This window comes from Plectropomus leopardus, chromosome 15 (assembly GCF_008729295.1).
Source record: "Plectropomus leopardus isolate mb chromosome 15, YSFRI_Pleo_2.0, whole genome shotgun sequence".
NCBI lineage: Eukaryota > Metazoa > Chordata > Actinopteri > Perciformes > Serranidae > Plectropomus > Plectropomus leopardus.
The window spans coordinates 15718920-15744077 of NC_056477.1; the positions used below are offsets into that span (position 1 = coordinate 15718920).

Here is a 25158-nt window from a genome sequence, read left to right on the forward strand (position 1 = left end):
TCACTCACTCTCTCTCTCACGCACACACACACACACACACACACACACACACACACACACACACACACACACACACAAACGGATACACTCTGTGGCCCCAGATGTGGAAGCAGCTGGAGTAAGTCTTTGTAGTGGAAAAAGTGCTGTCTTGTCACTGCATGAGGCAGCTGCTGATGGGAAAAAAGAAGCCAGGATGGGGCTATACCTCCAGACCTCAGCTTTGGCCCTGACTGACTGAAGCTGGGCCAGACCTGGCTCAGTGTGTGCTGATGCAGACAACTGGGATCTGCTTGGTAGGATCATGTAGAGGGTAGATGAAGGATCTGGTGTGCCCTCTGACTAAAGGGCTTGTTTAGTTTCTCCAAGTGAAACATGGCATGTGAGAATTGCTCTGATTTCTGTAGAAAGCAAGACATGACTTGAACTGAAGTTTCATAAGTGAGTCATTAACACTGGTGACCCTTCAGGAGCTGTGATCCAAAGCATGTACCCTTAATTATATTTTTGTTTTAAGTTCCATTCATGGGAAACAGGCTTTGCTTTTATGTGAGTAGCAAAAATGTTTGGTCTCAGAAATTAGCTTCAGGAACAGTCTTCTTTCGCGTGTGGTTTATTTCAAACACGCCAACATTGTTGACACATAAGAATCAAACCAGACTTGTTAAACACCCAGTGCATTTAATCGGGGGCCTTGCAAAGAAAAAAATATTATTACGGAGGCCAGACATGCATGCACAAATTTTAGACGAATGTGCTTGTACAGAGAGAACGTGAATTCGGCTGCACTTTATCAAGAAAATTTGTTGAAATCAGTTGTCAGTGTTCATTTAAAATGTTCTTAGATCAACTGCTTAATACATGCATGAAAATGGAACTGCATAACATAATTCAGTTTGAAACTACAATCAAAGGTATGTTTTTTTGAGTAAATGACCTGTAAGTAATAAGTGACCAAAGCGATATCAATCAGGGAGGCCTCAGTGAACTTCCCGACATTCAGACCAGAATCTTATCAAGATCCATAGAAATGGTTTTGTTTGGCAAACTTATCATATAAACCTGTACCTTGTGACAATAACCGCTGAGCGTCACTTCCTCTTACAAAATCTAATTGTGTTGTGATTTAGGCGGACTGCACCGTGTCTGGCCACTTCTGCGTGACAGTGCCTCCTTAGTGGAGGTAACTGCTACCCAGGCCTGCCTTACACTGTTTACACTCAGTGATCCGTTTTGAGACATGCAAGGCCCCCTTGCCCTGTTAGCATACACGGAGGATTTCATGATGTTTACTCTGTATATACAGGAGTCAGCTTAAATAAGGCTTCCATGAATGCTGGATCCCTAGAAAACTGATGGACTAGATTAGACTTTGGCCCACAACGTGGAACTCTCTTGGCATTTTAGACCATTTTAACCCAAGCAAGGTTAATAAAACATAAATATTTATGTTACTATGGGGTTCTCTGCTCTGCTCTGAAGCCAAGCATACAATCTGTGCTGAATATTGTGATACAACACAGATTTGTTGTAGCCATCAAAACATTCTCTGAGAAATCGCCTGCTGTTTGGTGAGTGTGTGTTTGTGTATATGCAGCATATCTGTATATATAATGTAGTTTTTGTCTGCTACAAGGTGCTCCATTGATGAAAAACCTGTAATATTTATATTAGAACAGATATGTGAGGCTGCTTAATACAGCTTTTCTAGTGTATTCTGAATTGTTTCTTCTCTTAATGTTTTTTTTTTTTGTTTTAGGTATCCTGGTGTACGTTTTGCTTTGCTGCGTTGACTTTTAATGACTTTCTAATGTATTCAAGACCCATGTTGAAGGTAAGCTTTAAGCAATTAAATATAATAACTTATTGATCAGAAAGTTGTTCAAAACTGAGTACACTGTGAACTTTTGCACATCCCGCACAAACCAATCAGCTTTCATGTTCACATTTTATGTACAGCTTAATTTTACATAATGATTATGGTGTTTTATAGTAAATTTCTCAAATTTTCTTTTCTATATGTTACTGTTGCAGTAGTTTGCCTTTATTTTTATTTCCTATTGATTGGTCTGTTTTTGATTGTAAATGCAACATTTAAATATCACTTTTTTAAAATTATAAACCATGTGGGGCTGCCCTCTGAAAGAGACTCGAATCATCAGTAGGAGACCCCTCAGTCGACCGAGATTGCTTCAAATTGAGCTGTTTTTTTTCCGAGGAGTGTATTTTTGGGGACATTTTGGAATAAAACTCAAGAATGCGGCAATTCAGAGCAAATGCCACAGTGCACTACAGCATGGCCGTTCAATACATGGGTAGTGCCATATATTGTATAGGTCTTGCCTGCTGTTTGAGGCTGCTAATTATTTATTTAATAATTTTTTAAATTACTAATTTTATCCTTTTGTAGTTTTTCTTAGATAGTTTTATGATATCTCTTCTTGCACTGTAAGGATTACATTTCAATTTCGTTGTACTTGTGCAATGATAATAAAGACATATTCTATTCAATTATATCCTATAGGAGGGGAATTAAGGGATATGTGTCATTTTACCGTACACAACATGTCTAATCTAAATCTCAACCATTAAACTGCATTCCAGAGATGCCAAACTATTGTCCACAGCACAGCCTCCAAGTCATGTGCCCCAGTTAAGGCACCAGCACGTGATTTTTTTGCTGCCTCACTGATCATCGGGCTCCTCCAGGAAGAGCGAGGGCAACCGACTGAAAACATTTTACGACAAACACTCATGCAGGAGCAGTCTTACAAGGCAGCTCCTCTGAACAGTTTGATATCTCGACTATCTGTTTTCAGATCAGACTTCCTGCTGCTGAAGTCACGTGACTCCGCGGTGTTGCAGCAGGAGGAAGCAGGTTCGGGCCGAGACAGCAGCATGACAACATCCACGAGCTGAAGAGCTCAAGTTTTGGAAAACTGCGACAAACAGAAACTGAGATGCAGGGATCATCCGTCGCAAGAAACACAGAGTGAGTTTTGATTTGGTGAACTTTAAATGTGTGTTTGTTTGCCACATTGAGCGTGCATCGAGGGAGTTACAGGTTTTGAAAGAGGAAGTAAATTCAGGCTTTACTAAAACACGGGATGTAATATACGGATCGGAACAGTTTAAATCGCCTATGCTTCAGATGATTAAAAAAGCTCTGACATCAGCCGAATAAACCCTGTGACCTACATACATGCTCGTAAAGCATGTATTCAGTGTATTTAGATCCTTAACTTCAGTAAAGGTACAATGTAAAATACCCTGTCTTAAGTAAAAATATGTAAGTGTGATCAGGAGAATGTATTAAGTATTAAAAGCAAACAAAAACTCGTGCAGAAAATGTCCCCTTTGACTTTTATACTGATACATACGATTATTATTACTCGTGCATTTATATAAAAGCACGATTTTACTTTTGTAGTTGGTTTAGGTGGAGTTTATTTTTCACTATATTTGTATCACACTGCACCTAATAATTATTTTCAGTAGGGATTGATCTGCTGCTTATGTTTTTTAATTAATCAAATGATTATTTGGTTTTTGAAAATTCAGAAAATGCAGTCACAATTACCAAGAGCCCAAGTTTGTTCTGTGCATCCAATAGTGAAAAAAAAGTTCAAAAGATTAAACTTTTTTTACATGATTAAACATTTCAAATCCTCACATTAGTGAAGCTTGAACCATGATGTTTTTGCATGAAAAATTATCAAAATATTCCCCAAAACTTTCTTTGAATTGACTAATCATTTTAGCCTTACGTATGAACTGATGGGTAGTGTACTTTACAAGATCTTTTTTTTTAAATAAATGATTAAAACCAGTATGTTGTGTGAATTACCAAATTTCATGATTTATAAAGTAATAACTAAGACTGTTAGATACATGTGGATTAAAAAGGCAATATTTCCCCCAGAAATGTTGTGGACCAGAGGTAGAAAGTGCCATTAAAATAAAATACGAATATGTCAAAATTGTACTTAAATACAGTAGGCTACTTGAGTGATGTACTTAGTTGCATTCGGCCACTGCATATTGTTACATACATCTTTGTGGAAAAATTGCAGATGTCATTGTACCTTCATGTGTTACTGCACATTTACAGTCTACAGCAGATAAAATCAGGTTATCAGTACAAGGATCATTTTCAAAAAATTTTGCAGCGTGCCCATGCACGCATTTGTGCATCTATGAAGGGTCAGCAGGCTGTGTGCACATCTTTGATGATAGCAATAAAATGCACTCTTAGGTAGGATGGCCTGCTCTGGCGACGCATAGGCTCTTACATAGGTACACCTTTATATATACCTCAGCCTGGAATTTGTTGCAGAATGACTTGAAACTCAGGGAGCTGAATGTTTTTAAATCTAAAACGAACGACTTGACTCTTTTGACTCATAAACAGTTCTCTTTAAATGTCAACTTTAGTGCTTGTGAGTTGGATTTTGTCTCACCTTGTGTCTCTGTCTGCAATTCTTTGTCTCCCTTGAAAAAGAGATTCTTGATCTCAATGGGAGCAGCCTGGTTAAATAAAGGTAAAATAAAATAAAATAAAATACCATTAAGGAAGTGTTCACATTTTTTCTGCCTTTGAAGGTGAGTCGACCAGAGAGATTACACAATGTTTTTTCTTTGTCATCATTATTTCAACCTTTGTGTGATTCAAATGGAGTCCAGTACAAAGAGTTGGTAAAAAAGAAGTGCAGCATCATCTTTACTAAATTTAAAGGATTGTAAAGACATTAAGCCTCTGAGGGTTTTTTTCTTTTTTTGAATAAGCCGATTTCAGAGGGCAATAAGTTCACAAAGCTGAGTCACCCAGTTATCGTCAAATTAAGTCTGATCTCACTGATCTCAAAAGATGACCCAGATCGCTTATAAGTCATTTGAAAAATCTTTTCTTACAGAGAATTAGAAAAGCCTATATCTCTTGAGGTGGACTCTTATATCTGGTTGGACAGAGAGTGTCCTGAATTCTCTCACAGCTGGCATGTTTGCCTCTGACCTTACTTTTTTATCTGCGCTCTCACCAGAGGCTGTCATTGATAAAATATCAGCTCTTAGATACTGTTTATTTTAGGTCAAAAGGGCAAAGGGGTATGGGAAAAAAAAAGTGTCTTCAGTGTTTCTAGTGGCTAATGTATTCATTGCTAGGCCTGTGTGAAAGTACTGTTTTACACTGTTTTATATCTTTTAACCTTTTTCTTTATAGTGTAATGCATGTGGAGTGGTTGGAATAAATAAGACGCCACAGCGAGGCAGGACAGCGTGTCTGTGGTCCAGATGAAGTGTTTGCTGATTGCCAGTGAGAGGGCTGATGTCCTGTTTCACTGGACTGACCCTGAATTTCGTCAGAACGTCCAGGATCAGTATGGGGCGTCTCAGGAGGAGGGCCAGGGGGTAAGGAGGAGGAAAATCAACAGATACTGTGTGTGCACTTTTTTACTGATCTCCTGTAGCTTTTCAATAATTATTCTCAGCATTTAACAATTGACAAACATTTAAAAGATAATACAGAAACAATAAGAGTATAATTAAACAAAACAATTATAAGGACAACAAAATAAATGAGTAGACTATTTAAACATAAATGAGTAAATAGATGACAAAATAATAAAATAAATATATTAAAAATACATCAATAGATCAACTATGGTCACAAAACATATGTCTTCTTTCCATATAGAATCAGATCAAGTCTAGCCGGCTAGGTTGTAGTCAGCGGTCCATAAGAGGTTTCCGTGTTTTCAGAAATATGTCCAACTTATTTTTTAGGCTGTTCAAAAAGTAAAGTTTCACTCAAAACTTGTTTAAACAAACTGAATGTTGGTGGCCTTTGGTGGTTCCAGTTCAACACGATGCATTTCTTTGCCTCCTTTCTTTGTTTTTGACACTCAGCTTCCAGCCTTCGAGGACAGCATCAACACTCTGTTTGCTCCCATCATCATCTCCTGCAGCACCATGGTGGACAGACTGGGGGACAGCTACACGTCCTTCACCACAGAAAACAACCATATCTATGTCCTGCACCAGGTAGTTTCAAAATAAAAGCTGCACAAATCCCAGAATTAGCTTATCCAACCATAACCATTAAATATTGAAAAGGTTGTTCTTATTCCTCTTTTGACCTCGTTTTGAAATCCCTCCATGTGTAAAGCAGATTCCTGCATTCTTGAACTTTGCCTTGAGTGCAGGCCTCTTTTACAGTGAAGCGTCATGTTTGTCATGTGAGTCTTGTTAAGGAATCAAACGGAGCTTTGTCCTCGCGCAGTGCGTGATATACTTGACATATTACAGTTCTGTTCAGTTTGAGAGGCCTTTCAGGTTGTTCCAGTGCAAATATTTTTATCCCCCTTAGGAACAGCTGAATAAAACAGTCATCACTTTATTTTCCATGTTATCAATGGGGCATTGCAATCTAATTTGGTCATTTTGTGTCCTCTTCAGTTTGATGAGTGTCTCTATATTGCTGTGAATGGAGACGGGGAGGAGGGAGAGGATGACCTGAGGAGGAAGATCTATGTGATGAAGAAGATGATTGAGGTCCTGTTTGGCATGGTCACCCTCAGCAGTAACCTCCTCAAGAGAGAGTAAGACAGTTTGCTGCATTCCTTCTTGATAACAAATAGATTTAAAGTCCATGTGAAAGAGAGGTTAGAACATCTCTAGCTTCTGTACTATGACGTATTTCCTAATGAACAGAACATATATGCACAGTTACAAGTGGGATTTAAATCAAATCTTTCACATTTGATTGAATCGTTGGCGGGCTTAGAGGTTAGTGCAGTACGGAGCTACAGCAGATTGATGGCTCCACATACACCTCCCTTACCGTTAGATCAGGAGGAGGACGAGGGAGACATATTACAACCTTAAACAAAGTGTTTTGGAAATGAACACAAAACCACTGATATCTACACACATCACAAATGTTTTTATATGACCTGTGTAGCTACATAGTCAAAGTCTTATTTGATGGGATTAACTTTTGTAAATGCCCCTGAGTGAAGAATGAATTATCATACATATGAAACTGCTTTACTGTGTTTTACAGAAAGAGAGAAGACATATTTTGATTTAAAAAAAAACCCAACACATTCTTAAGTAACAGGAGATAAATGATCAACACAAGCACACAGGATTGTAATTGTGAAAATTTATTTTTTTATTTTACCTGGTCTTTAAAGCAGCATCTGGCTGATCTATAAAACTGTGCCGTTTGTCACCAGACTGCGTCCTCAGGACATGGAGCAAAGAGCGAGGCTGTGGAAACATCTCCAGTCGCTGCTGGAGACCTACAGCTACCTCCGAGAAAACGACCAGAGCTTCTTAGTGGAGGTGCAGTACACTGCCACTTTATAAAGCAGGCAAATTACGCTACTGGGTTTTACAAAATGTGTCTTGATTTCATTAGATTTTTCAAATATTGCTATAGGTTTATTTAAATTATCATTTGCATTTTTCACTCACCAGTTTATTCTTCCTATATGGGGACTATGGGCAGCAGACTTCAGCGTTCTGCCACCTTGACACAGATTCAAGCTACTTACTTTATTTGTCCCCTCAGGAAGTCCTGTATGCAATAAAGCAGGACCAAACGCCTTATTGAGGTGTCAGTGTTATTATAATGCACAGATATTATTGTTTAGATGTTGTGTTATGATGTATCTGTGATATATTTCATTGTTTTTCATATATGTAGTGGTTTTTTTCTTCTTGCTTATAATATGTTTGGGCTCTTGCTTCCATCAATGGAACAATGGTTTTTAGTTTTAGTTATGGTCACATAATTTATTAGTAAAACCCCAACTACCTTAGGTACATTACTCCGTCAGATTTAGAATGTGAAAATTTAAACCACTAGATGGCAGAAACTGCTAGAAATTCCCTTTCAAATTGGGTTATTATGGCTTTCTGTACCTTTTTTGCATGCTGAACTAAGTTTGTTAAAAGTCTGAAACACAATCTTTAATTTCAAGTGCATCCATGGATCGAGCCATGTCTGTACACCTGTCTACTCAGCTATCACTCGGTGAACAGTGAACCAGTCTTGACATTAAAGCTGTCATCCAAAAAATGCAGACATGGTTCTATTTTTAACTATTTTTCTCAATTATACTCATCTGAAATCCCCACTTTTAGTTAAGTTTAGTAAAATAAAAAAAAACCAAGAATATTAAATAAAATGAACAGTAATGCTAAAGTAAACTCTCAATATACACATTTTCATAAACAACACAAATAAGCATTATTAAATATCTATATGTCCAAAACAGAGTACAAATAAAGATTCACTTAAATTGTCCTTCCCCTTTTCCATAACTCAATTTTCTCAAAATTGATCAGATAAACAACTCACAATTTTTTAATTATTATTATTTTTCTTAATGTTATTTTAAAAATAATCCTTCTACCTCTTAAAAAGGGTTTTCTTGTATATATTCTGGAATTAATTTATATTTTGACATTGCTTAAATTCTACATCCAAAACCTGCCACCAGTTTACCTTACAAATTAAAATACATACTGATCATTGTAGTAGGAATACATTTTTTAAAATGTTAACTTTCCTGTTAAATAACAGCTTCCAGCCTTACTGAGAACATTTTCAGTATGCTATTTTTCCATGTAAAAAAGATGCATGTAATTTGGATTCCCCTTTGAGGCTGGTACTTATCCTATTCAAGTAATTTTTTTAGGTCAATTAATGAAAAATTAAAAACTTGACACGCCAGCTATCCTTTAGTTCTCATTCTCATTAGAGACGCAGGTCATTACATACTGTGTAAAATTTGAGAAGCCATCATGTTCTCATTATCACCCACGTCTTTGTGCCGTCTCCTCCCTCTCTCAGGCAGTGGAGAGGCTGATCCACCCCACGCTGTGCGAGCAGTGCATCGAGTTCCTGGAGCGCCGTTTAGTTCAGCAGCTCAACAGCAGCATGGAGAGAGCTGGAGAGGAGGTGCTGCATGCCTTCATCCTGGTTCACACCAAACTGCTTGCCTTTTACTCCAGGTACAGATGTGTTTAAAAACCCTTCACATTCATCCTATAACTTACACTATTTCTTATTTATAACTTTTAAGATTTATTTATAAAGTATGCTGTCTCTTTGCACCTGTGCTCATTATAGCCGCAGTGCGAGCACGCTCTCCACCTCAGACCTTCTGGCCCTCATCATCATGGCGCAGAATATGTATCCAAGCAACGTAGACCTGGATGATTCGAATCCTGAGGTAGATAAATGTTGGCAGCGGCTCACACAGCGTAACCACAATGTGTTGGTCATCGTAATTGTGGTTGTTTATTGTCTGTTTTTGCTTGCATGTTGTCTGTGAAGGATGTTGAGAGTACATCTGGTTCTGGACCTGAAAGTTTTTACACACCGGAGCCGTCCCCGACAGACCGGGACTCAAGCAATTCAGGTGGGTTGTGTGGTGGAGACTGTGTGTTTGTATGTAGCAGTTTATCTTAATACATTTCAGTAATGACGATGACGTATGTTGTCTTCATGTTTGTCAGCGGAGAAGCCAGTGAGAGGAAGCACCCCTGTGTTTGAGTTTGTGGACCCAGACGTCCAGGTGAGAGTGTGTCTCACTGTGTATTCCTAATAGTTAATCTGATCTATAATATTCAACATAAAATAAACTGATTGTTTGGTTTGTTAACTGCATAAAATAATAATGTCTGCAGATGGCAGAGGATAGCTTGCAGACTCTGGAAGTTCCTCCTCCCGACCCTACGAGCCCTCGCAGAGTCTTCTTAGAGGTCTCACAAAAAGATGGGCTGTATCCCATGATGCCTCACTCCATGTACTGTCTGCCACTGTGGTCTGGCATCACACTTGTGCTGCTCACTAAGGTTTGGGAATACCAGCACACACCCACGTATTTACTCATTTAGCTGTCACATGCTGTAGATACAATTTCCTCCCTCTCTGTCATCACATGCTGTGGCTGTGTGGCCAGCAGGAGGCACACTTATGACACTTCTATCTGCACTTACTTAACTACAGTTTAATACAGCGTTCACAATATTTGCTCCCATTTTCGAACCACTCGGGTCTCTGTTTTTAATCTGTTAGATTCCCACCAGTGCAGTGGCCATATCAGTGTATACGTTTTTGGAAGCCTTCGCTAAGTTGGAGAAGCGTTTAAGTGAAGGCCAAGAAGGTTCGGCTGCAACTAAAGGCCAGCCGACGATACACGACATCCGTAGCAAGCTGGATAGATTCATTAAAGCCCTGGGGCCAAGTGACATACAGGTATGTGTTTTTATGTGAAGCTGTTAACTAAAGCTGCAACAGTTAATCAGTTAGTTGTTGACTATAAATTATTTGTCTTCTGATTTGATAATCATTAATAGGTTTGAGTAACTTGTTTTTAAAAAAAGTCAGACTTTTTTTGTTTCCAGCTTCTTAAATATTTTTGGGCTCTATACTCCTCTATGAGAGTGCACTGAATATCTTTAAGTTGTGGACGAAATAAGACATCTAAAAACATCATCTTTGGCTTTTGGACACACGGATCGACATTTTTCGCCACTTTCGGACATTTCACAGACCAAAAAACAAATGGATCAGTCAAACAAATAATCAGATTAATCACCAAATAGACTGATCGTTGGTTACAGCCCTACTTCGTACAACATGTTGCGTGCCATACACAACATGTCCAACAATTGTCTGCTTTTAAATTAAGCATTTATATCTCACCAAAACATGACTAACTTTCTAAAATAACACCCTAAAATCCTGCACATTAACTACTGTAAAATTTACAGTAAAATAAAGGTTTTTTTGCTATTGGCCTGTTAAAAAAAAAAAAAAAGATGATTCAGTCTTTGTGATAACAGCATCATTCACAAAACAGTGCAACAGTTTTAATAGCAATTCATTCAAATTTAATGCAATGTCAAAAACTATGCTTTTCTCATGGCAAACACTGAGTACCTTAAAAATGTTAGATTATGGTAGATTATAATACAAAATAATGTTTTGTTGGAAGATTTATTTTGTTGTTCAAAACTTTAATTAATCAACTGTAAATCTAATAAAAGCACCTTATAGAGAAAGGTACCTCAGCCAAAATGACCAGCTCCTTGCTTATTATAAAAATGAGTGTGATTAATCATATGAAGATATTCTCAGATCTACACTTACAGGGTGTCTGCAGGTCCATATAATGTCTTAAAACATCTTAAATTATTATTGTTTTTAATATTAGGCCTTAGAGGTCAATAAATACTCTTAAATGTGAATTTGTGAGGTCCTTATTTCCACAAACATTTTATCCAGTTTAATTTAACATTTAATATTTAAACTTACCACTGAATCTGGTACTGTCTTGGTACTTTATATTTGCACTTACCTGTTGGCAAAAGATTAATCTAACTCACTCTAATAACCATATTACTTCATAAAACCTACCTCTGCACTGTGCTAAATATAGAATTTTTAACTATACATTTACCTGCAATGCTGTAATATTAAAGATGATCTGTCTTAAAATCACCCTCAAATTTGGTTAAAATCTTGAAAGTGGAGTAAAAAGTATTACATTAAGTGTCCAACGGCTTTATACACCATTTAGTAACATCTGTTTCTGTTCCTTCGTTTTGAATCTAGTCTGCACAGTTACAAAATGTCTGGACACAGTTCAAGAACCGAGCCTTTGCCAGAGGAGGACCGGGGTTCAACAGAGAGTAAGTCTGCTGCAGCCCCCTGCTGGACAAAATGCATTATAGCAAAGCCATTGGACGATCCTTTGCATTTTTCTGACATTCATGTTTTTGTTTAAGCCTCATCCCCTGTTGTAAGAATATGAAGACCCAGCTGTGTGGCATATACCGACAGTGTTTTCTCATTGAATCTGGACCTGCTGACATTCCTAGACGTCTCTCCCCCGGTCTGCAGGAACGAGCCCAGACCATGGTGCAGTGTGTATCAGTCAGCCAAACCTCTTTTTGCACTACTTTTTTGTTACCTTGTGTAAAATTTTCAAATGTGAATCAGTTTTGAATATTTTGAACTACATTTTAGTGCACACATACCTCCAAGAGGAGCATCCTACATTGTTCATGTCTGTATCCTCTTTCTCCTTGTCTTATTTTTTGTCACCGTCTTTCTGTTCTACTCTTTTTCTTTCACCGTCTCCCAGAGAGAAACTGATGGACTGGAAAGACTTCCTGTTGGTGAAAAGCAAGAGGAATATCACCATGGTGTCATATCCTGTTAGCATAATAATCCTGCCCCCTGTGATGCAATGCTATGTGTGAATTTATAATATTTCTGGAATATGCATACGCCTGGAAATCTCTTTAAATGAGGTATAACAGTGTTGTCCTGAGTGTATTGATCTTAACCCAGTTAATCTCACTTACCTGGAGGATTTCCCAGGACTCATCCATTTTATCTGCTTGGACCGATCCACCGGACAAATGATTGCACCATCACTTAACATCACAGAGCGCAACACATCTGAGCTGGGGAAGGGACCAGTGGCTCAGTTCATTAAAAACAAGGTCAAGTCTACAATAAGTGAACATCTTCAAAGTAATTCGAGTGATTTTAAACTGCTGATAGACAGACAAAGAGCACACCAGAATCTGTTCATCATAGACTAATTTTAGTTTTCCCCTGCTTTTAGTGCACAGAATCAGTAATATTTAATTACTGACTTATCAAATTAAATTAAGAAATAGAACCTTCTTTATGTGATTGGTTAGGATAGTATATTGCCAGTTTTGTCTGTAGAACACCAAAAAAGTCACGAGATATAAGCACATACACGACCAAATGTGTTGATACCATGCAGACATTTGTCTCTCATGTGTAGTGGGAGCCTACAGTCTCTTTGCTTGGCTTATAATGAAGAGTGGGGGCCCTAATTAACACCTGGTGCAGAGCGACACAGGATGGCTGACTGTCACTGCTAGTTTTTAGACAAACACAGCTGTTGACTGACTTTTAAGGGGAGATGACACTTACTTATTCATGTTATGTCTGACATCTATGATAAATTGAGGGACTACATACAACCCCTTTGCCTCTTGCACCTTACTTTGCACATAGATTATGCGCCATTAAACTGGCAAAGGGGACTGGACATGCCCTAAATGCACTTGTGCTATGTAATATAGACCATGTGCTATAGATTATTTAAATGGGGCCATCTATGGAAACTCCAGAAATGACCAAGACATAGTCCACCACATACCCCCCCTAAAGTAGCAATTTGTTGTTTTTACTCTTTTTTTTGTACAGATTAAAATATTTTATTAGTTAGATAACATTTTCAATTTGACATTTGGGGCATAAAATTGTTCTTTGAAAATGTTTGTTAATCTTTCTCTTTACTGATCTGTCCTGAAGGTGTGGAGCCACGTCAGCACAGCGCGGCGCTATCTCCAGAAGGGTTACTCCACTGTCACATTGCGCGATGGAGACTTCTACTTCTGCTACTTCCTCTGGTTTGAAAATGAAACTGTAAGTTTTTGGAATGTTATTTCTTAGTTTTAGTATCGAGTAATATCATTATATCATATAATATGTATGTCTCATCAATCAGGGCTACAAGTTAGAGGCAGGGGACATACCCATCCTGCCTGATGACTCTGCCCCCATTGGGATGCTTGCCTGGGATTACTACAGGTAACCAACCGCACATGAAAGAAATTGTTATTACTCCAAACAAGGGTGCTGCTGACTGTAGAAAGTAATATGTCTTGCAGGAAGCTGCTGCGGTACTATAGCAAGACTCACCAGGGTGAGGTGGTGAAATGCTACGAGCTGCTGACGGTTCACCTGGGGGTCATCCCCACTGAGATCATCCTCCAGCACTGCAGACAGCTGGCGAGCAAACTGTGGGAGCCTTCACGCAATCCTCTGCTGTAGATGCACCCACACACTTGGACTGAGTCACAGTAGCCAAGGTACTTGTTTGTTGTATTACCAAGAAGAGAAAAGGAATATCTCGCTCTTTGTACACATTATATATAACGTGTCTAGTGTGCCTGTGTTTCATGTTTCTATCATTTTAATTGTTTATAAGGTTATTTATTCTATGATAAAATGAAAAAAAAAAGTTGTTTACTAGAAGCACTTATGATTAGCACAATCAAAGCATTTGTGGACTTATGCACTATTTGTCTTACATGAAGTATATCCCTTAATTGTTTGTAATATATTTTTGACTACTCATATATGCCCTATTCTCTATTTATTAGTACTGCTGTATATGTTTGCAGCTGACTGATTTTTATAACTGCAGATATTGCCCATTGTTGCCTTTAAAACTTCTTGTCATAACTTGTGTGAGTGAAACACGCAAAAGCAAATACTGTATGTCTCCCTCGATATAGATTATAGTTTGGAGACAATAAACACAATAAGTTGTACATTCAATTGTTTATTGAGTCATTGTAAAAATAATTTAAATCGCACTATTTTTACCACTGACCATTTAATTTACATGTTCATGCTTACATGTTCTGGTGTGATTACAAAATTATTCATCATTATAACATCTGATTCTTATTCTTGTAACCGAAAGATATGCTGAGGTTAGTCACACCAATAGCGAGCTATTCTAACCTTTAATTTGCCCACTCGTCAGTCAACCTTGGAGACTGTGAGCATTTTAAAGGTCAGTCCACGCTGTGTAGGATTCTTCCAGCAGGGCAAAGCTATGGAGGACCGCACACAGGCTCACAGTGAGAGGGAGGAGTGCATGTAGAGTTAAGTACATTATCATCAGCCTCTGCACTGCTAACTCAGAGAGCCCCTGTGAGGTCGGTCACAGCTCCTGCAGCCACCAGGTCCCTCAAGAAGAGTTTCTCTGCACTGACGTCATGCACCACCTGGATGATGAGAAGAAGAATAAGCCCTAAAAAAATCAAAATATGAGGCTTGTGAGCCTTAAACGGACAGTTCACTCAAAAATGAAAAACACATATTTTTCCTCTTACCTGTAGTGATAGCTATCAACCTAGATTGATTTGTTGCAGAGTGTCAGAAATATCGGCCATAGAGATGTCTGCCTTCTCTCTGATATAATGGAACTAGATGGCACTCAGCTTGTGGTGCTCAAAGCGCCAAAAAATACATTTGAAAAACTCTTAAGCAATGTCTCTTTCCAGAAATCATTACCTGGTTACCCAAGATAATCCACAGACATTAATGGGTTACTGAACGGACCTACTGGGCAAAGGATCGTTGGCTCAAAGTGTTAGCCCCCCATCCCTTCACTTTAACACACATTGACCAGGAAGAGACACAACACCGCAAAGAAATGCAAAGGAACTGCAAAGTGACACGAAATAACTACATAAGGGGTCAAACAAACTCAAGGAGACACTAAATGACTGCAAAAATACACACAGTGACCAAAACAGACAGAAAGTGACCTCAGAGAGAATCACAATAACTACTAAAAGGGGCAAAACAACAAAAAAAGACAAAAAATATGTAAGAGACTCAAAATAACCATTAAAGGGGCAAAACAATGTCAGAGAGGCACAAAATGACTACAACAACGAAGGACCAAATCACCACAAAGTGTATGTGCGCTTCCAGTCCTCTTTAGGACAGGTGGTGGGGCCTTATACAGGTCTGTGCTCAGGGTCCCTTTGACTTATTGTCCTCCCACATCCACAGATCTTGTTGTGAGAAGCTTCATTAAGGAACTATTTTCTTTATACAGATCTACACCCACCTACAATATTACAGCACACAATGGGACTCATGATGAGGGGCTCGTGCTTGTGACAGTGAGAGATGTAAACATTAATGCTGTCCTAGCTAGCTAAACTAAACTGTAATGGTTGCCCCGTCTGCGCAGTGAAAGGGTTGGCAGGTGTAGTTCAATAAAATGAAAATAGTTGCTACATGAAAGTATTTGCAACAACTTGAGAAACTGAGTCATAATATCTTCAAAGCGACATTGCTGTTGAGTTTTGCAAATATATTTCTTTGGATTTGAGACTGTCCCTTTAGAAATGCGTACCATTGTTTGTTAATCTCAACTTACTTGAGCCTTCATTGCGTCCATGCGTATGGTCTCATAGTAGTGAAGCCTGGCCTCTGGGTGCTGCATGTTGTACCCAAACCCTGCCAGGCTCACCTGGTCACACAGCTGCAAAGCCATCACCACCGCACTGGCACCTAGTGTTGGCACCATCTATTTGAGGAGAGAAAATGCTCTTCTACAACCAGTGTCAGCACCAATATTTGCTCTGTAAGAAACACCCATTATAAAGAACAGTGGGTAATGGGATGATCGTGTTAGCGTCATGAACTGCAGGTTGTGTTTGCTTATCTTTCACTACCTTAATTCTTCGGCTTGTAGCAAAGTCAATACAAGGCTAAGCAGGGTTCAGGACAGGTTAGGCTACATAGATGTGCCATTGTTCTAGGATTCCTATTTTGTCTGTTTGCATGCAGCATTTTTATGAAAGCATACAAGATAGCATGAGCAAAGCATGTTGAACTCACATTTCCCTGTTTCAGAGCATATTTCTGCAGAACCTGTCCTGTCTTGTGAATAATCTCTGGGTGAAGGATCCTGAAATTTTCCGGTCTCATGGGAATATCCTCCACCACCTCCCTCCAGAACCATATTTTGGACCAGAAGCTCTATTAAAAAAAAAACAACACAGGAGATGTAGAGCGTGTGAGGCAATGAGCGTGATGATGTGATAGTGGTGTTGCTGCATGAGTTGCTGTGACACTCATGGCTTATGTAAGACACAGTTTCTGTTTGTAACAGTTCCTGTGATGTAGGCTCACCAGTGGCTGTTTGGTGATGACAGAAGTGAGCCAGTCCAGGTCCAGGCTCTTAAAGACCGCCAGGGCAACCATGGCGGTCTTTTGGTACTCGTTTGCGGAATGGGGTGCTCCCTCTGGGTAAATCAGGCGAATGGTGGTGCGGGAACCAGCATCTCTCTCAAAGCCAGGCACTGGAGCATTATTGAGCCTGGTGACAGAGATGAAAATGGATGTATGAAATTGATTATATTTTGATGATGCAGTCTTTTTCTAAAGGCCATTTCCCTTAAAGCAGGGGTAGGCAACATGTGGCTCTGGAGACACATGCAGCTCTTTAGCCCCTTTCTAGTGGCTTCTAGTGGATTTGATACAACAAAAACAAAAAGGAAACTATAGAAATGAATTTTTTTCACATTTGAATTTTTTAATTTTTTTCTGTTCTAGGTCAATAGCCAAACCTCAATGATGGCTTGTCTCAAGCTAGGCTAGTTATGTACTACAAATCCGAAAGTCTCGGATGAAAATAGAGAATTTAACAGTGTGTAAAAAGATTTCAATTTAATGGTTCAAGGAGAACACTAATATTGTTTACATCTCATGCTGTCATGAGCAGGAGCCTCTCATCCAGAGTAGATGGATGCTTCCTTCTGCACGGTGAATTGGTTGGTGGTTGTAGTTTGGTACAAAGAAAAAAGTTCCTACATAAACTGCTCACAACAAGGTCTGTGGATTATCTTGCGTATTCATGTCATGACTTCTGCAGAGACATTGCTGTTAAATTTTTCAAGTGCCATCTATTTCCATTACATTGGTGAGAAGGCATACATTTCTGCAGCTGATATATCCAACACCCCAACACCAAAACAATCTAGGTTAATAAGTAGCACCACAAGATATTGGAAAAATTTGTCTTTTTGATTTTGGGGTGAACTCTCTCATTAACTTCATTCAATTTTTGGCTGCTGAGAGAAAAAATCCATCAGTGTGGGCTAAAAATAGCCACCAGAATCTGTCACACAAGTAAGACATCTGTCCACTTGTGTTTGTGGTGCACATACCTGATAATGATGTCATACTGATCTATATGGGATCCAAGATGGCTCCCATGAAGAACTCCTCCGTTGCCCACAACCACACATCGCCTGCAGCTGCCCTCACTCCTCAGTGACGGAGGCAAGCCAGGCTGAGGTAGAGATGCAAGAGCGAGGGCCAGATGCTCCTCGCTGCCCTGGAGCCCCAGAGGAGGCGACAGATCCCAGGGCACAGGCCTGTTCTGCTGCACAAACACAGGGATGTCGAGAAGGCCTGCAGAGCAGGACAAGGGCTTGAGGTGGTTCAGACACCAGCGAGGCTGACAGGGGCCGGACAGCAGCGAGGCTGACCGATTTAGTAAGAACTAAAGAGAAAGGCAGACATAGACGTTTGGCAAAAGTGAAGAAATTATCCAAAAGTATCACTAAGATGTGTATTTGTACCAGATCCTTTGGTTGTTGGTTGTCATCACTGAATGTTGACACTTTTTCTGAAGGGAGGTATGCAGGAATCAGAATCGTTGAGTAGCATCCGATCAGCAGCACCAGACTGAAGGCAAGGTTCTCACTCCTGCACAGCAGAGAAAACAGCAGTATAGTATTAAATAACAGGTCAACAAAATAAATACAGTGCCTGCAGAAATGTACCTGCTGAGGAAGAATTCCCTGGAGTCACTCTTCGTGGTCACCAGCTGTCTGTGAAAGACAGGCGTTGGCGTTACAGCCTCAGCAGCCTCAGGCAGCAGTGGAAAGCCATCGTCTGTATCCTCTACGCTCAAGTGATTCAGTGTCACCATGGCACCTGTACTTCCACCTGAAACACACACACACACAGCAGTGATTATATTCTAATTCATTTCATTGCAAATATGCAATAAACTAATATCGCTATCATAAAGAAACTTAACAACAGCATGATAGTATTTATAGAGCTTAAGAGTACTGTGTTATCTTTTTCACCACCCAATGTCAACAAACACTATTTTTTAAATTGTGTGTACACTATTAAAAATACGAGAAGCATCAGATTGAGTAAGATAAACCATATAACTCACGTTCAGTCTGGTAGAGACGTAAACTGATGGTTAACTGTCAGATCCCCTGTGCTCCATGCTTGAGGGGAAAGCAGTGTCCTGTACAGCTAAAATGGCTGTTGCTTCTTCCTGATCCTACCGAACTCTGCCCCTTCCCTCAACAACACCGGTTAACCATTAGCACGTTGCTCAGTCACACTCAGGCAGGAATGTAAATAAGCACGCGCGTGTGTGTGTGTGTGTGTGTGTGTGTGTGTCTCATCCACTAAAAAACTCTACGTAAATGTCAGCAAGAAAAGGGGAAGTGCTCAGAAAACACATACAGTGTGAAAAAAATAGATCAAAAAAACACAAAAAAACACAAACACCGGATGACACTCTTTCTTTCAGAGCAAAGCAGTACAATATGAAAACATTAATTAATTTGTCTTAAGAAATGTAAGTGCAATTTCAACAATCTGTTTCAGTTTTTCCACATTCAGTCCATCTAATACTCACTTTCATTACATGTGCACCAAACCAAACTAAAGAGCAAGCCGTCGAGAAAATAGGTTGAGTTATATACTGCATTAAGTAATGAAAAGGTTTGGCAGTGCCATAGCAATAGAGTCCCAGCAGTATCATTGTAATATAGAGGCCTGAAGCAGATTGTGTTAAAACTATTCATTGATAATATTTTGCACAAGGTTTAATATCTTTAATTATGACCACAACAAGTATACATTTTATTCTGATCAGAGTGGAAAAACCTCTAAAGCAGTATTTTTAACCTGTTCCCATTCCCGTGTTGTCAAATACTGATGCTCTGCCATGCCACATGGTGTCTTATTGTGATGCACCGGGCATCCTTTAGCATCACTATGTGACGCACAGCTGAAACACATTGTAACATAATGTTGTGAAATGGTTGTGTTTAAGTTTAGGCAACAAAACTACTTATTTAGGTTTAGAATAAATGTAATATTTTGGATTAAAATAAGTATGTCTGTTACATTAATGTAACATGATATGAATACATCATGTGAGTGACATAAGTGTGTGACAAATATATGTAAATTATATAATGTTATGTTAAAACAACGCTGACTTTTGGTTTCACACAGGACACGGGCTGCAGTCTCCTGGGTAAAAGTCTGGTTTTGTTTGACATATCCACCACCCCTCCCTCTCCCCTCACGTGGGCTTACTCCCTCTTTACACTACATCAGTTACTCTTAAGGTCAAGTATAACAGGAAGTCTGCATTGGAGTTAGTTGAAAGCCTGCTGCATCTCATAAACGTGTTAAAGGGTGCATTTGGTGTCGATGTCACGCAGTGAAGGGCATATAAAAGTGATGCAACTGGTATGAGAATTTGCTGGCATTTTACGTAGGATATTAAATGTTTAACTTGCTCCTGAAATCTTAGCCTTCACAAATGTATCAATATTAGGTTTGAAAAGCCATCCTTTTGGCCAGATTGAACCCTCTTGTGGGCTTGTGTGACCCTATGTATAACACCCCTGGCTTAAAGGTTTAATGCACTAAAAAATACTGCATGTGTGTGTATGTTTGTGTATGTGTGTGTGTGCTCAGTTTGATATACCTATAAACTGGTTGGAAAAAATACCAATGCTGAGGCTGGACAGTGATTGATTGTTAGTTGTCAAATCAAATATTTACAAGCTACCACTTGGCAGTAATGAAAACTTTATAAATAACATAATCCCCCGAAATGGTGTGTTTATGGGCTTGTACTCCCTTGTAAAAGAGGAGCACACATGGTTGTAGCAACAGGAGTGAGTAAAACCAGGAGCTTGTGGAATGAATGTCCCCTCAGCTCATGACCCGCGGCATGACATGCCTGAAGGGCTGGATGTACTTGTATATGAATGTTGTGTGCATGACAGAGAGGAAAAGAGGGAGAGGGAAAGAGAGAGGGAGATTGTTATACTGGCACATAAACATACATGCATACACACACCAAAGTGCACACACACCTGTTTGACGGGGTGACACAATGTCCCACCATGAACCCGGCATTCCAGCTAGCGAGCCACTGGGCTTGCAGCGCTTCTGTATAAAGTGACACGCAGTCGGTCAGATTTAACTCGATTATGGTTAAAAACCTTCAGCTGTTTTGAAATTATTGACTGTTTTTGTCTTCTTTGGTATCTTTTTATCATACAGGAATGGAGGAGGTTGTGCAGTGGGCAGCCAATGTGATGGACCATGAAACGGGAAATGAAAAGACAACTCAGGTAGGTGAGAGAGAAATACAAATGTTTCCAATTTGTGATGATTTGTCATTAATTTCACAGTATGGCTCCTAGAATGTTAAGCATTAAACACTACTTGTGAGATTCCCTTTCTTTAAAAAAAAACAAAACAAAAAATGTTACTGTTACCACAAAATTTAAAAAGCCCTGATTTGTGAAAACCTGAAAAGCTATTTTATGGCATGATGTGTATTAATGAGTTGTTAAATCCCAGAAAACATGTCAGCATTGAAGTTAAGCCCCAAACAAGAGGATAGAATGTCTGTCAGCCTTCCTCAACATGTATTTGCAGATACACTGAAAAACACATACATACATATAAATCGGTTGTTACTAGATATGCAGTTGCTTGCAGTTGGGTAATTTTCTTTTCCAGAGTTTCAGTAAATCCTATTTAAGTCAGGAGATTTTCTTCTTGAAGTTTAATTAACAGAGAAGGCTGCTGTTCATACATTTTAATGTAATGTAGATTTACATATATTTACACTTTGTGTATAAAGACATTTTGGAAATTAATCAACATTGACTGTTTGATTACCTGATGCCGTAACAGTTCAATCTTTCTTCCCTTATACTATGATTTATTTATATTCCTTTTATGTGCACCAGACAAAATAATGAACTGTAAAGAATAGATGTTATTAAGGTCAATAATCGTTGACAGTAATTTCATTTAAAATGTAATTACTTTGACTCAAGTGATCTCCCTGGGTTCTTATATGAAAGCATGTTTTAAAAATTCTGGCAATCAAACGGTTTTTCTGCAAAATAGACAAAAGAACCCCCAAACCAAGAAGGTCTTGTTAATAGAGTGAACATAAATGTTATTTTACATGTATAGAATAAGTATAATAAAACAAGAATGCAAGGCAGATAAAGGCTTACATGCATATATTCTCTTTGTTGATGATAAATAATATAAAAACATTCATATGAGAGGCAGTTTACTGGGAATGCACTTTTGTTATGGCCAAGCCCAGCTTGCACTATGCTGTGAATTTATTCTGACATCAACACTACCATTCCAAGCCCTCAACACCCCTTAGCTCACTTGGCACATCTGTTTTACAAGCCAATTGTATCTCTCTCATCTGGGTTTTCTTATAGTGTTTTCCACGTTATTACTGTTTCTGTCATTTTTCAGGCAGAGGAGAGAGTGAGGAGGATCTCCTCAGAGCTACACTGTGAGATTTTGGACCTGAGTGGGGGAGAGAATATCACAGAGCTGTGCAAAAGGAAAAAGAAGATCAAGAAAACATACACACCCCGAGTGTCTGCGGAAATCCCTGTGGTGAGCTGCAACTTTCAGAAACCTTATCTTCATGTGTACAACAGAGATAGAAAAACTGAATCTCTTTCTCTCTACTGTCCCTTTGTGTTTCTGTGTGTGTGAGGACAGATAGGGGCTATGGATCCTGCAGAATTCATGAATGCAGCCAGTCAAGGCAAACTGAATGTAATAGATAAGTACCTGGCAGATGGTGGGAACCCAAATGTACATGATGAGGTATGCTCTCTCTGCGTGTCAGTTAAACAGATACATTTACAACTTACTACAGCAAATCATTTCTACTTGTCGTATATTTATCTCTCCAGTTGAAGAGGACAGCACTACACCGTGCCTCTCTGGAGGGACACACCGCAGTTGTTCAGATACTTTTGGAAAAAGGAGCCGATATCAACTTTAAAGATCAAGTAAGACATGCGGGCACATGGCTGTAAAGATGATGATGAGATTGGTTGAGATTATCTTCACTCACTAAAGCTCCAGCCTCCAGTGGCCTGCAGCGAGTGCTATTAATAGAACAGGGCCATGCTTCTGTGTTTCAGCTGGGCTCCAGGGCCATACATTGGGCTTGCAGAGGGGGAAGCCTGGGAGTCGTCAAAGCTCTAAAGAGCCACGGGGCTGACCTGAATGTTAGAGATAAGGTGAATGTGCATTTTATTTGTGCCTGACTTCATACCAGGACTCATGCTGAACATATTTTTAAATATACAGTTGGTCCTTCGTGTGTTTGTTACAGTCACAGTGTATGACAATGTCCACATTGCAGTTATACAGCACTCCTCTACATGTGGCCACAAGAACAGGCCACTCTGCCATCGTGGAGTATCTATTATCCTGTGGTGCCAAAATCAGCTCCAGGGACAGGGTAGGCGGCAGCTCAACACCGTGTTTCACTGATGTGTTTCGGCATCTCTAATAATTCATCTCTGTCATTAATACAATTTTCTCTTCTCTCAGGAAGGGGACACGGCCCTGCATGATGCTGTGCGTCTCAACAGATACAAGATAGTGAAGCTGCTCATAGTTGCAGGGGCTGACACGAAAATAAAAAATCATGTGAGTTTTTACAGCATGTGCATTTCTGGTTAAGTTGGAATATTATTTGGAAGGAATAGTTAGACATTTTGGGGAATATGCTTACATAAATGGCCTTGTTTTTCCTAAAGCTAGATTTGAGAAATAACACGTTAATTACTTAGCTTTTCTGTTTACACCCATTTCCAGTCTTCCAGCTAATCAACTGACTGCGGCATCATACTAACAATAGACATACTAGGGTGGTATTGATCTTCATTTTTAATCCAAACAAAAAAGCAGAAAATAGAAATGACTCTACTTATCTCTGCCAGTTGGTGGTGACTGGTCCCTAACAAGAAATAGTCCATCACATAATGTAAATCATGACATATGACTTTGTATGACTCCTAAAGAAAGACTTTTAATTTCCGCTGATATTTAACTTTATGAGCTCTTGTCTGAACCAAGTTAATAAAACAAAAGAGGGCTGCTGTTTTTGGGATAACAACAGTGGACAGTCAGCCCAATGGCATGGCACCTTTAAACATGGAGTTCTTTTACAGATTAAATAAACAAGTTATAAGGTTTTAATAAGTGAGTTTTTCAAGTGCTGTTGGGTAGATTTTGTTACTTTGGACAGTCAGGCAAGCTGTGTCCAGTTTTGAATCTAAGCCAAACAACCCAAGAAATGCTAGTAATTAAAAGAAAGATAAAGATAAACGGTTGCTTGTAACCTCATATTTAACACAAACTTAAGAGTGGAATTGATCTTCTCATCAAGCCCTCGACAAGGAGCTAATAAACATTATTTCCAAAAATATTGTCTGTTCCTTTAAAAGATAATTATTGATTACATTTAAGCAGCCTACCTGCTGTGGCTCATATATTAAAACTGCACTGTACATACTTCAGCCCTGGCTAAGAAACCATGTGAACTGTGTTACAGGAAGGAGTGACGGCAGTGCAGCAGGTGAAACAATGGCAGTTAGACATCATGGAGACCCTGCAGAGACTGGAGAAGATGAGGGAGGTGGGACCTGATAGCACCTTGAGAGAGGAGTGAATAGCGCTGTACATCTATTCAGTGTATTCTTTATCTTTAATCTTTCTACGACTTTTTGTCTCAGGTTAAAAATTCATTCTGTGATTCCACTGTAGGTCTGTGTATTTCATATTTGAGCATATGCAATATACCGTATGTGCTAACCAACAAAATCTGACTTTCCAGGGCATGGCTGTCAAACCTCTGAGATTAATGTGATTTCTGACACTTGAAAATGTCAACTGACAGATTCAAAATGACGTGCTTATCTTTATTAAGGATACAAAAACATGCACACTAGGATGCAAAGCTGAATTCCTGAAACCTTTTTGCCAGGTTTTGGCTTTTGATGTTCACTTCTAAAGAGCCTCATGATCTGAGGAGCACTCTCATGGATGTGTGATAGTTGATTTGTGATGCCTTTGGAAGCTGAATAATATTAATAGATATAGGGCTGTGCAGAAGCTGTGTTTGAATATACATTGAGAGGTCCTTGTTTTATGGAGATGGCAGACAAGGCCAGAGCACACAGTAGCGTTGTGTTTGAGACGTCAGCTGACCATAGCAGAGATGGCTGGTATGCCCTGTCTAAAGTCAGGGATTCGAGGGGAGCTCAGTGGGCATATTTTCCTTCTATCATCAGTGGCTCAAATGTTCCTGTGGGAGGTTGGTCATTCACATTGGGGAAACTAACAGCTTGCTCTACGGCCTGTAATGTTGT

General features: G+C 39.2%; 3 protein-coding genes across 4 annotated transcripts; 2 read left to right on the forward strand and 1 right to left on the reverse strand.

The window, feature by feature from the left end:
- The first annotated feature begins 2702 nt into the window (after positions 1 to 2702).
- hps1 (HPS1 biogenesis of lysosomal organelles complex 3 subunit 1) lies at positions 2703 to 14400 on the forward strand. The gene is made up of 18 exons (XM_042502007.1): positions 2703 to 2989; positions 5216 to 5403; positions 5902 to 6036; positions 6451 to 6593; positions 7233 to 7341; positions 8858 to 9018; positions 9137 to 9239; positions 9344 to 9428; positions 9526 to 9584; positions 9697 to 9864; positions 10088 to 10267; positions 11630 to 11706; positions 11803 to 11940; positions 12162 to 12227; positions 12381 to 12525; positions 13376 to 13489; positions 13572 to 13654; positions 13735 to 14400. The coding sequence occupies exons 2-18, from the start codon at positions 5287 to 5289 to the stop codon at positions 13895 to 13897; spliced, it is 2046 nt and encodes a 681-aa protein (XP_042357941.1). The 5' UTR covers positions 2703 to 2989; positions 5216 to 5286; the 3' UTR covers positions 13898 to 14400.
- On the forward strand, positions 13866 to 24489 carry LOC121954494 (ankyrin repeat domain-containing protein 2). The gene is made up of 9 exons (XM_042502010.1): positions 13866 to 13935; positions 21002 to 21072; positions 22235 to 22381; positions 22490 to 22597; positions 22687 to 22785; positions 22921 to 23019; positions 23145 to 23243; positions 23336 to 23434; positions 24342 to 24489. Exons 2-9 carry the CDS (start codon positions 21004 to 21006, stop codon positions 24456 to 24458), a joined length of 837 nt encoding a protein of 278 aa, XP_042357944.1. The 5' UTR covers positions 13866 to 13935; positions 21002 to 21003; the 3' UTR covers positions 24459 to 24489.
- Positions 14449 to 18994, reverse strand: st3gal7 (ST3 beta-galactoside alpha-2,3-sialyltransferase 7). Of its 2 annotated transcripts, XM_042502008.1 has the most exons (8): positions 18855 to 18994; positions 18448 to 18613; positions 18244 to 18370; positions 17827 to 18164; positions 16790 to 16976; positions 16496 to 16636; positions 16032 to 16181; positions 14449 to 14862 (listed from the first exon to the last, which is right to left on the reverse strand). In XM_042502008.1, exons 2-8 carry the CDS (start codon positions 18594 to 18596, stop codon positions 14776 to 14778), a joined length of 1179 nt encoding a protein of 392 aa, XP_042357942.1. In that variant the 5' UTR covers positions 18597 to 18613; positions 18855 to 18994; the 3' UTR covers positions 14449 to 14775. The 2 variants fall into 2 exon arrangements, with proteins under 2 accessions (XP_042357942.1, XP_042357943.1); XM_042502009.1 differs by lacking the exon at positions 14449 to 14862 and having other exon boundaries at positions 16171 to 16236.
- Positions 24490 to 25158: the final 669 nt, after the last annotated feature.